The 12,859-nt window shown below is 45.7% G+C and overlaps 1 protein-coding gene across 1 annotated transcript in view; it reads right to left on the reverse strand.

The window, feature by feature from the left end:
* Positions 1-10,970, reverse strand: part of rgs11 (regulator of G protein signaling 11) — a 77,621-nt gene extending 66,651 nt beyond the window's left edge. Inside the window, exons 1-4 of the mRNA XM_031821446.1 lie at positions 10,565-10,970; positions 5,210-5,306; positions 1,773-1,823; positions 1,549-1,655 (exon numbers count right to left, since the gene is read on the reverse strand). Coding sequence (XP_031677306.1) covers positions 1,549-1,655; positions 1,773-1,823; positions 5,210-5,306; positions 10,565-10,627 — 318 coding nt within the window. The 5' untranslated portion in view covers positions 10,628-10,970. The remainder of the gene's footprint in view (positions 1-1,548; positions 1,656-1,772; positions 1,824-5,209; positions 5,307-10,564) is intronic.
* Between the last annotated feature and the right edge of the window lie 1,889 nt (positions 10,971-12,859).

Consider the following 12,859-nt stretch of genomic DNA (forward strand, 5'->3'; position numbering starts at 1 on the left):
CTCGTATATTTCCTCAGTGAAAACAATGTACTTAGAAAATGTCAAATTGGCTTTTTACCAAATTATGGTATTACCCTGCACACCCTAATTGACAAACAAACCAAAACAAAGGCAAAGTCTTCTCATGCTTTGTTGATTTCAAACACTGATTTGACTCAATTTGGCATGAGGATCTGCTATACAAAAAGATGATGGAAAGTGGTGTTGGGGGAAAAACATACATTATAAATTTCATTTCCACAAACAACAAGTGTGCGGTTAAAATTGCAGCTTAAGCCCCACCCTCTTCAACGTATATTTCAACGAATTGGCGAGGACACTAGAACAGTCTGCAGCACCAGGCCTCATCCTACTAGAATCTGAAGTCAAATGTCTACTGTTTGCTGATGATCTGGTGCTTCTGTCACCAACCAAGGAGGGCCTTCAGCAGCACCTAGATATTCTGCACAGATTCTGTCAGACCTGGGCTCTGACAGTAAATACAAATTCCATTTATACACCATTGCCCTAGAGCACACAAAAAACTATACATACCTTGGCCTAAACATCAGCACCACAAGTAACTTCCACAAGGCTGTGAACGATCTGAGAGACAAGGCAAGAAGGGCCTTCTACGCCATCAAAATGAACATAAAATTTGACATATCAATTAGGATCTGGCTAAAAATGACTTGATTCAGTTATAGAACCAATTGCCCTTTATGGTTGTGAGGTCTGGGGTCCACTCACCAACCACAAAATGGGACAAACACCAAATTGAGACTCTGCATGCAGAATTCTGCAATGATATCATCAGTGTACAACGTAAAAACCAAATAATGCATGCAGAGCAGAATTAGGCCGATACCCGCTAATTATCAAAATCCAGAGAAGAGATGTTAAATTCTACAACCAACTAAAAGGAAGAGATTCCCAAACCTTCCATAACAAAGCCATCACCTACAGAGAGATGAACCTGGAGAAGAGTTCCCTAAGCAAGCTGGTCCTGGGGCTCTGTTCACAAACAGACCCTACAGAGCCCCAGGACAGCAACACAATTAGACCCAACCAAATCATGAGAAAACTAAAATTGGAAAGAATTAACAAAAAATCAAACTAGACTGCTATTTGGCCCTAAACAGAGAGTACACAGTGGCAGAATACCTGACCACTGTGACTGAACCAAACTTAAGGAAAGCTTTGACTATGTACAGACTCAGTGAGCAAAGCCTGAGAGGGGGTAGAGAGGAGAGAGAGGAGTAGAGTGGAGAGAGAGGGGGGTAGAGTGGAGAGAGAGAGGGGGGTAGAGAGGAGAGAGAGACATGTCTGCATGTGTAGAGAGAGAGAGGGGAGTAAAAGAGGAGAGAGAGGAGTAGAGTGGAGAGAGAGAGGGGGGAGTAGAGAGGAGAGAGGAGAGAGAGACATGTCTGCATGTGTAGAGAGAGAGGGGAGTAAAGAGGAGAGAGAAGAGTAGAGTGGAGAGAGAGGGGGGGGAGTAGAGAGGAGAGAGGAGAGAGAGGAGTAGAGTGGAGAGAGAGTGAGATGTCTGTGTGTGTCTGTGTGTGTTACCTGGAAGCGGTAAGGAGAGTCATCAGATCTCAGCAGTAGAGAGCGCGGCTCCCTCAGAGGATAGATGTACCCATACTGCACCAGGAGTCCTCCCAGGTGGCGAGCCTCTACACACACATTCCCAAAAAGTGACACATTGCAGCTTTGAGACAAAGATATGGTATAAAACTAGACATAGTGACAGGAGGTGACATCCCCAGTGAATAAGGAACAACAAGACTTACCTTCCTCTGTTATGTTGTATTTCTGAATCAGCCATTCAATGACATCATTACCTAAAGAGAAAGAGACATTTGCCCCGTTTATACCTGGTTCTAACATGCATCCTTAGTCCTGATCTGATCAGCATGCTGATTGTGGCCACGTTGCCAGATAGGTGTAGACGATTAAAAGAGGCATTGTGATGTGACTGTGATCAGATCTTCCTGACCCCCTCCGGAGGTATTCAGGGACCCGTTGTGTCTGGATAAATGCCAAGTGTAGACGGATCTGGATAAATGCCAAGTGTAGACGGGTCTGGATAAATGCCAAGTGTAGACGGGTCTGGATAAATGCCAAGTGTAGACGGGTCTGGATAAATGCCAAGTGTAAATGCCACTCTACCCCCCTCTCTCTCCACTCTACTTCTCTCTCTCCTCTCTACCCCCTCTCAGGCTTTGCTCACTGAGTCTGTACATAGTCAAAGCTTTCCTTAAGTTTGGTTCAGTCACAGTGGTCAGGTATTCTGCCACTGTGTACTCTCTGTTTAGGGCCAAATAGCAGTCTAGTTTGCTCAGATTTTTTGTTAATTCTTTCCAATTTTTGTTTTCTCATGATTTGGTTGGGTCTAATTGTGTTGCTGTCCTGGGGCTCTGTGGGGTCTGTTTGTGAACAGAGCCCCAGGACCAGCTTGCTTAGGGAACTCTTCTCCAGGTTCATCTCTCTGTCGGTGATGGCTTTGTTATGGAAGGTTTGGGAATCTCTTCCTTTTAGTTGGTTGTAGAATTTAACATCTCTTCTCTGGATTTTGATAATTAGCGGGTATCGGCCTAATTCTGCTCTGCATGCATTATTTGGTTTTTACGTTGTACACTGATGATATCATTGCAGAGTCTCAATTTGGTGTTTGTCCCATTTTGTGAATTGAGCGGTCGTGAGTAGATGCACTGGACTGTGTTTACAGCATGAGCGGTCGTGAGTAGATGCACTGAACTGTGTTTACAGCATGAGCGGTCGTGAGTAGATGCACTGGACTGTGTTTACAGCATGAGTGGTCGTGAGTAGATGCACTTGTTTTGAGATCAAAGCGAGAGCTGCATGTAGCCACGTGTGTACATTGTTCATATCCTGAACTAGTTAGTGAGTTATTAGCCCAGTTATAGATCATTTGTAGTCAGCAATGGGGGATTGATTGCTTCCTACAAGAGCACAAAACATTTACATACAGTCAGGTAAAGAGCTTGTTTAAGTCTTAAAGGGGCAGTGTTGTATTTTGTGACAGGCTTGAATAAGCTAAGTAGCCAATAGGCAGAGGTAGTATAATTTGTCTGATTCTCCGTAATAATGGTATGAGAATAATAATGCATTTTAGTTTGTAAAGTGGTTTCTTGCTTCTAAAAACATTTTCAGTCCCCTCCTTGTCTGAAGGACAAGTGGATAAACAGGTATAACAGTGATGAGGACCTAGAGGTCATGGTGGGGTGGTATAACAGTGATGAGGACCTAGAGGTCATGGCGTGTTTTATGATGGTGATGAGGACCTAGAAGTCATGGTGGGGTGGTATAACAGTGATGAGGACCTAGAGGTCATGGTGTGTTTTATGACGGTGATGAGGACCTAGAGGTCATGGTGTGGTAACCTAGGTAATAAACCAGTCATGGCGTGTATTATAACGGTGATGAGGACCTAGAGGTCATGGTGGGGTGGTATAAAAGTGATGAGGACCTAGAGGTCATGGTAGGGTGGTATAACAGTGATGAGGACCTAGAGGTCATGGTGGGTGGTATGACGGTGATGAGGACCTAGAGGTCATGGTGGGGTGGTATAACAGTGATGAGGACCTAGAGGTCATGGTGGGGTGGTATAACAGTGATGAGGACCTAGAGGTCATGGTAGGTGGTATAACAGTGATGACCTAGAGGTCATGGCGTGTTTTATGATGGTGATGAGGACCTAGAAGTCATGGTGGGGTGGTATAACAGTGATGAGGACCTAGCGGTCATGGTGTGTTTTATGACGGTGATGAGGACCTAGAGGTCATGGTGTGGTAACCTAGGTAATAAACCAGTCATGGCGTGTATTATAACGGTGATGAGGACCTAGAGGTCATGGTGGGGTGGTATAAAAGTGATGAGGACCTAGAGGTCATGGTAGGGTGGTATAACAGTGATGAGGACCTAGAGGTCATGGTGGGTGGTATGACGGTGATGAGGACCTAGAGGTCATGGTGGGGTGGTATAACAGTGATGAGGACCTAGAGGTCATGGTGGGGTGGTATAACAGTGATGAGGACCTAGAGGTCATGGTAGGTGGTATAACAGTGATGAGGACCTAGAGGTCATGGTGGGTGGTATAACAGTGATGAGGACCTAGAGGTCATGGTGGGGTGGTATAACAGTGATGAGGACCTAGAGGTCATGGTGGGGTGGTATAACAGTGATGAGGACCTAGAGGTCATGGTGGGGTGGTATAACAGTGATGAGGACCTAGAGGTCATGGTGGGGTGGTATAACAGTGATGAGGACCTAGAGGTCATGGTGTGGTAACCTAGGTAATATACCAGTCATGGCATGTATTATAACGGTGATGAGGACCTAGAGGTCATGGTGGGGTGGTATAAAAGTGATGAGGACCTAGAGGTCATGGTGGGTGGTATAACAGTGATGAGGACCTAGAGGTCATGGTGGGTGGTATAACGGTGATGAGGACCTAGAGATCATGGTGGGGTGGTATAACGGTGATGAGGACATAGAGGTCATGTTGTTGCAACCTTGGTAACCTACCGGTCATGGCGTGTGGTATAATGGTGATGAGGTCCTAGAGGTCATGGTATTGCAACCTTGGTAACCTACCGGTCATGGTGGGGTGGTATAACAGTGATGAGGCCCTAGAGGTCATGGTGAGGTGGTATAACGGTGATGAGGTCCTAGAGGTCATGTTATTGCAACCTTGGTAACCTACCGGTCATGGCATGTGGTATAACGGTGATGAGGACCTAGAGGTCATGGTGGGTGGTATAACAGTGATGAGGACCTAGAGGTCATGGTGGGTGGTATAACGGTGATGAGGTCCTAAAGGTCATGTTATTGCAACCTTGGTATCCTACCGGCCATGGCATGTGGTATAACGGTGATGAGGTCCTAGAGGTCATTGTATTGCAACCTTGGTAACCTATCGGTCATGGCATGTGGTATAACGGTGATGAGGTCCTAGAGGTCATGGTATTGCAACCTTGGTAATCTACCGGTCATGGTGGGGTGGTATAACAGTGATGAGGACCTAGAGGTCATGGTGGGGTGGTATAACGGTGATTAGGTCCTAGAGGTCATGTTATTGCAACCTTGGTAACCTACCAGTCATGGTGGGGTGGTATAACAGTGATGAGGACCTAGAGGTCATGGTGGGGTGGTATAACGGTGATGAGGTCCTAGAGGTCATGTTATTGCAACCTTGGTAACCTACCGGTCATGGCGTGTGGTATAACGGTGATGAGGAGTCTCTGGTTTCTCATCTTCATCCCCATGTCAGGATCTTGCATTGCTACGATCACTCTCTCCATCTACACACACACACACACACACACACACACACACACACACACACACACACACACACACACACACACACACACACACACACACACACACACACACACACACATATGGGTTAGGGAGACACACACACAGCAACTTTGAGCTCTAGGGAGTAGGGGATAGGGAGTAGGGGTTAGGGAGTAGGGGATAGGGTTTAGGGAGTAGGGGTTAAGGTTTAGGGTTAGGGTTTAGGGAGTAGGGTTTAGGGTTAGGGAGTAGGGGGTGGGGAGAAGGGTTTAGGGTTTAGGGTTACAGAGTAGGGAGTAGAGGTTAGGAAGTAGGGGTTAGGGAGTAGGGTTTAGGATTTAGGGGATAGTGAGTAGGGGTTAGGGTTACAGAGTAGGGAGTAGGGGTTAGAGTTACAGAGTAGGGAGTAGGGGTTAGGGAGTAGGGGTTAGGGAGTAGGGGTTAGGGGTTAGGGTTTAGGGGTTAGGGTTTAGGGTTAGGGTTTAGGGGTTAGGGAGTAGGGGTTAGGGTTACATAGTAGGGAGTAGGGGTTAGGGAGTAGGGGTTAGGAATAGGGTTTAGGGATAGGGATTAGGGGTTAGGGTTTAGGGGTTAGGGAGTAGGGGTTATGGAGTAGGGGTTAGGGTTTAGGGATTGGATTTAGGGGATAGGGTTAGGGAGTAGGGGTTAGGGTTATTGGTTAGGGGTTAGGGAGTAGGGGTTAGGGTTATGGAGTAGGGGTTAGGGTGTAGGGAGTAGGGTTAGTAGGAGTTAGGGTTTACGCCCCTGTCCCGAAGCTAGCACCACTTAGCCGCGAGGCGCATCTCCTGGTTAGCAAACAAAATTACTACAACTACAATACCTCTTCCGCCAACTGGCCTGGTCCCTTTGTCGACACGATGCCCCGCCGTACCACCACGACTGGTCGTAGTCGTTAGTCGTACCACCACGACTGGTCCGCCAACTGGCCTGGTCCCTTTGTCGACACGATGCCCCGCCGTACCACCACGACTGGTCCGCCAACTGGCCTGGTCCCTTTGTCGACACGATGCCCCGCCGTACCACCACGACTGGTCCGCCAACTGGCCTGGTCCCTTTGTCGACACGATGCCCCGCCGTACCACCACGACTGGTCCGCCAACTGGCCTGGTCCCTTTGTCGACACGATGCCCCGCCGTACCACCACGACTGGTCCGCCGACGTAACTCCATCCGCTGTGCCCTCAACCGGCCGTCGGAGCAGACGGCCTGCTAACTTTAAACGGCGTGTCTCCCGCTTGCTAGCGTAGTAACGACTACCCCGGCTTCCCTGTTTCATCTATTGCTGTTCACTGGACCCAATGTTCACTTGGCTATATAGCTGATGCCTGATGGACTGTTCATTCATCCCGGTACTCCATTTAGTTTATTTAGTTTGTTTTCATTGTTTATCTGTCGGCCACTTTGTTTACGTTTGTTTATCTGTTGGCCTCAGACACGAACTCAGGCCCTGTGTGTAGTTAACCGACACTCTCTGCCCATTCATCGCCATTTTACCTGTTGTTGTTGTCTTACATGATTAGCTGTTGTTGTCTTACCTGTTGTTGTCTTAGCTATCTCTCCCAATCTACACATGTGAAGCAAATGTCAATATGCCATAGCTACTGTTGTTTAGGATAGTTGTCATTGTTTTAGTTCACTGCGTAGCCCCTAGTCCCACTCAACATGCCTCATATACCTCTTTTGTCCCACCTCCCACACATGCGGTGACCTCACTCAGCATAACTAGCGCATCCAAAGATGCAATCTCTCTTATCATCACTCAATGCCTAGGTTTACCTCCACTGTACCCGCACCCTATCATACCCTTGTCTGCACATTATGCCCTGAATCTATTCTACCACGCCCAGAAATCTACTCCTTTTATTCTCTGTCTCCAACACACTAGACGACCAGTTTTGATAGCCTTTAGCCGTACCCTCATCCTACTCCTCCTCTGTTCCTCAGGTGATGTGGAGGTTAACCCCGGCCCTGTGTGTCCCCAGGCACTCTCATGTGTTGACTTCTATAATCGAAAAAGCCTTGGTTTCTTGCATGTTAACATCAGAAGCCTCCTCCCTACGTTTGTTTTACTCACTGCTTTAGCACACTCTGCCGACCCTGATATTCTTGCAGTGTCCGAATCCTGGCCACCAAAGAGTTCTGAGATTTCCATCCCCAACTACAACACTTTCCATCAAGATAGAACTGCCAAAAGAGGAGGAGTTGCAATCTACTGCAGAGATAGCCTACAAAGTTCTGTCATACTTTCCAGGTCTATGCCCAGACAGTTCTAGCTTCTAATTTAAAAAATGAATCTCTCCAGAAATAAGTCTGTCACTGTTGACACCTGTAATAGACCCCCCTCAGCTCCCAGCTGTGCCCTGGACACCATATGTGAATTGATTGCACCCCATCTATCTTCAGAGTTCGTTCTGTTAGGTGATTTAAACTGGGATATGCTTAACGCCCCGGCAGTCCTAAAATCTAAGATAGATGCCCTCAATCTCACACAAATTATCAACGAACCCACCAGGTACAACCCTAAATCCTTAAACATGGGCAACCACATAGATATTATCCTGACCAACTAGCCCTCCAAATACACATCTGCTGTTTTCAATCAGGATCTCAGATAAATAAGCATGCCCCATTCAAAATAAGCATGCCCCATTCAAAAAATGTAGAACTAAGAACAGATATAGCCAGACCTGACTGCCCCTGACCAACACAAAACATCCTGTGGCGGACTGCAATAGCATCGAATAGTCCCTGAGATGTGTAACTTTTCAGGTAAGTCAGGAACCAATACACGCAGTCAGTCAGGAACGCAAAGGCAAGAAATTTCTGACAGAAATGTGCATCCTGTAGCTCTAACTCCAAAAAATGTTGGGACACTGTAAAGTCCATGGAGAATAAGAGCACCTCCTCCTAGCTGCCCACTGCACTAAGGCTAGGTAACACTGTCACCACCGATAAATCCACCATAATCAAGCATTTCAAAAAACATTTCTCTACGGCTGCCCATGCTTTCCTCCTGGCTACCCAAACCCCGGCCAACAGCTCTGCACCCCCCGCAGCTACTTGCCCAAGCCTCCCCAGCTTCTCCTTCACTCAAATGCAACCACTATTACTAGTCTGTTCAACCTCTCTTTTGTATCATCTGAGATCTCCAAAGATTGGAAAGCTGCCACGGTTATCCCCCTCTTAAAAGGGGGTGACACTCTAGACCCAAACTATTATAGACCTATATCCATCATGCCCTGCCTTTCTAAAGTCTTCGAAAGCAAAGTTAATAAACAGATCACTGACCATTTCGAATCCCACCGTACGTTCTCCTCTGTGCAATACGGTTTTCCGAGCTGGTTACGGGTGCACCTCAGCCACGCACAAGGTACTAAACGATATCATAATAGCCATCAATAGACGACAGTACTGTGCAGCTGTCTTCATCGACCTGGCCAAGGCTTTCGACTGTGTCAATCAACGTATTCTTATCGGCAGACTCAACAGCCTTGGTTTCTCAAATGACTGCCTTGCCTGTTTCACCAACTACTTCTCAGACAGAGTTCAGTGTCAAATCGGAGGGCATGTTGTCCGGACCTCTGGCAGTCTCTATGGGGGTACCACAGGGTTAAATTCTTGGGCAGACTCTTTTCTTTGTATATATCAACAATGTCGCTCTTGCTTCGGGTGATTCCCTCATCCACCTCTACGCAGACAACACCATTCTGTATACATCTGGCCCTTCTTTGGATGCTGTTTAACAAACCTCCAAACAAGCTTCAATGCCATACAACACTCCTTCCGTGGCCTCCAACTGCTCTTAAACGCTAGTAAAACTAAATGCATTCTTTTCAACCGCTCGCTGCCCGCACCGGCCCGCCCGACTAGCATCACTACTCTGGATGGTTCTGACTTAGAATATGTGGACAACTACAAATACCTAGGTGTCTGGCTAGACTGTAAACTCTCCTTCCAGATGCATATTAAACATCTCCAATCCAAAATAAAATCTATTCCTATTTCCTATTTCGCATCAAAGCCTCCTTTACTCACACCGCCAAACATACCTAAAACTGACTATCCTACCGATCCTCGACTTCGGCGAGGTAATTTACGAAGTAGCTACCAATACTCTACTCAGCAAACTGGATGAAGTCTATCACAGTGCCATCCGTTTTGTCACCAAAGCACCTTATACCACCCACCACTACGACCTGTATGCTCTAGTCCGCTGACCCTCGCTATCTATTCGTCGCCAGACCCATTTGGCTCCAGGTCATCTATAAGTCTATGCTAGCTAAAGCTCCGCCTTATCTCAGCTCACTGGTCACGATAAAAACACCCACCTGTAGCAGGCACTCCAGCAGGCATATCTCACTGGTCATCCCCAAAGCCAACACCTCCTTTAGCCGCCTTTCCTTCCAGTTCTCTGCTGCCAACGACTGGAACGAATTGCAAAAATCGCTGAAGCTGGAGACTTCTATTTCCCTCACTAACTTTAAACATCATATATCTGAGCAGCTAACCGATCGCTGCAGCTGTACATAGCCCATCTGTAAATAGCCCATCCAATCTACCTACCTCATCCCCCTATTGTTTTTATTTAATTTTCTGCTCATTTGCACACCAGTATTTCTACTTGCACATCACCATCTGCTTATCTATCACTCCAGTGTTAATCTGCTAAATTGTAATTACTTCGCTACTATGGCCGATTTACTGCCTTACCACCTCACGCCATTTGCGTATGGTACATAGACTTTCTTCTTTTTCTATTGTGTTATTGACTGTACTCTTGTTTATTCCATGTATAACTCTGTGTTGTTGTTTGTGTCGCACTGCTTCGCAGTTGTAAATGAGAACTTGTTCTCAACTAGCTTACCTGGTTAAATAAAAAAATAGAGAGTAGGGGTTAGGGAGTAGGGGTTAGGGACAGGGTTTAGGGGTAAGGGAGTGGGGGTTAGGGAGCAGGGGTTAGGGGTAAGGGAGTGGGGGTTAGGGAGCAGGGGTTAGGGACAAGGTTTAGGGGTTAGGGAGTGGGGGTTAGGGTTTAGGGAGCAGGGGTTAGGGACAGGGTTTAGAGGTTAGGGTTAGCGAGTAGGGTTTAGGGAGTAGGGGTTAGGGGCAGGGTTTAGGGGATGGGGTTAGGGTTAAGGCTTAGGGTGCAGGGGTTAGGGGCAGTGTTCAGGGTTAGTAGTAAGGTTTAGGGGTTATGGTGTAGGAGTAGTGAGTAGGGTTTAGTGTAGTTACGGTACCTTTCTGAGGCAATACATCTGCTCCCTCTGAGCTCCTCCTTTTGTCAGCGTGTTGATGGTCATCTTCTCTCTCTCCGTCTCTCTATCTCTCTATCCCCTCTCTATATATCTCTCTTTCTCTCTTTAGCTCTCTCTCTCTCTCTTTATATATCTCTGTCTCTCTCCGTCTCTCTCTCTCCGTCTCTCTATATATATCTCTCTCTCTCCGTCTCTCTCTCTCTATCCCTCACTCTCTATATCTCTTTTTCTCTCTTTAGCTCTCTCCTTCTCTATCTCTCTTTCAGTAGAAGTGCTGTCTAGATGTCTCTGTCTCTTTTCAGTAATCGGAGGTAGCAGGCAGCAGCAGGACAGTAAAGTGCAGAAATGAACCGAGCTGCACGAGAGCATCCAGCACCCTCCCTCCCTCTCTTTCTCCATCCACCTTTTATCTCTCTCACTCCATCCCCCCCCCCCCCCTCTCTCTCTCTCTCTCTCTCTCTCTCTCTCTCTTTCTCTCACTCCATCCCCTCCCCCTTCTATCTCTCTCTTTCCATCCAACCTCTCACTCTCTCATCCCCTCCCCCTTCTATCTCTCAGACTGGTGATGCTGCCATTCTGCAGATTAATGAGGATTATATTATATTGCATATTTATTAATTCATTTATGTTCACCGTGGAAACATTTATGATATGGGAATATTAAAAGACATCATCATAAGTAGTAATACTTTATTAATATATGAATATATATATAGTAGATACATTTATGTTAGTAATACTTTATAATATATATATAGTAGATACATTTATGTTAGTAATACTTTATAATATATTTAGTAGATACATTTATGTTAGTAATACTTTATAATATATTTAGTAGATATATTTATGTTAGTAATACTTTATAATATATTTAGTAGATACATTATGTTAGTAATACTTTATAATATATTTAGTAGGTATATTTATGTTAGTAATACTTTATAATATATTTAGTAGGTATATTTATGTTAGTAATACTTTATTAATATATGAATATATATATAGTAGATACATTATGTTAGTAATACTTTATAATATATTTAGTAGGTATATTTATTTCAAATCAAATCAAATCAAATTTTATTTGTCACATACACATGGTTAGCAGATGTTAATGCGAGTGTAGCGAAATGCTTGTGCTTCTAGTTCCGACAATGCAGTAATAACCAACAAGTAATCTAACTAACAATTCCAAAACTACTGTCTTATACACAGTGTAAGGGGATAAAGAATATGTACATAAGGATATATGAATGAGTGATGGTACAGGGCAGCATAGGCAAGATACAGTAGATGGTATCGAGTACAGTATATACATATGAGATGAGTATGTAAACAAAGTGGCATAGTTAAAGTGGCTAGTGATACATGTATTACATAAGGATGCAGTCAATGATATAGAGTACAGTATATACGTATGCATATGAGATGAATAATGTAGGGTAAGTAACATTATATAAGGTAGCATTGTTTAAAGTGGCTAGTGATATATTTACATCATTTCCTATCAATTCCCATTATTAAAGTGGCTGGAGTTGAGTCAGTGTCATTGTCAGTGTGTTGGCAGCAGCCACTCAATGTTAGTGGTGGCTGTTTAACAGTCTGATGGCCTTGAGATAGAAGCTGTTTTTCAGTCTCTCGGTCCCAGCTTTGATGCACCTGTACTGACCTCGCCTTCTGGATGATAGCGGGGTGAACAGGCAGTGGCTCGGGTGGTTGATGTCCTTGATGATCTTTATGGCCTTCCTGTAACATCGTGTGGTGTAGGTGTCCTGGAGGGCAGGTAGTTTGCCCCCGGTGATGCGTTGTGCAGACCTCACTACCCTCTGGAGAGCCTTACGGTTGAGGGCGGAGCAGTTGCCGTACCAGGCGGTGATACAGCCCAACAGGATGCTCTCGATTGTGCATCTGTAGAAGTTTGTGAGTGCTTTTGGTGACAAGCCGAATTTCTTCAGCCTCCTGAGGTTGTAGAGGCGCTGCTGCGCCTTCTTCACGATGCTGTCTGTGTGAGTGGACCAATTCAGTTTGTCTGTGATGTGTATGCCGAGGAACTTAAAACTTGCTACCCTCTCCACTACTGTTCCATCGATGTGGATAGGGGGGTGTTCCCTCTGCTGTTTCCTGAAGTCCACAATCATCTCCTTAGTTTTGTTGACGTTGAGTGTGAGGTTATTTTCCTGACACCACACTCCAAGGGCCCTCACCTCCTCCCTGTAGGCCGTCTCGTCGTTGTTGGTAATCAAGCCTACCACTGTTGTGTCGTCCACAAACTTG

This window comes from Oncorhynchus kisutch, unplaced genomic scaffold (genome assembly GCF_002021735.2).
Source record: "Oncorhynchus kisutch isolate 150728-3 unplaced genomic scaffold, Okis_V2 scaffold3976, whole genome shotgun sequence".
Taxonomy (NCBI): domain Eukaryota; kingdom Metazoa; phylum Chordata; class Actinopteri; order Salmoniformes; family Salmonidae; genus Oncorhynchus; species Oncorhynchus kisutch.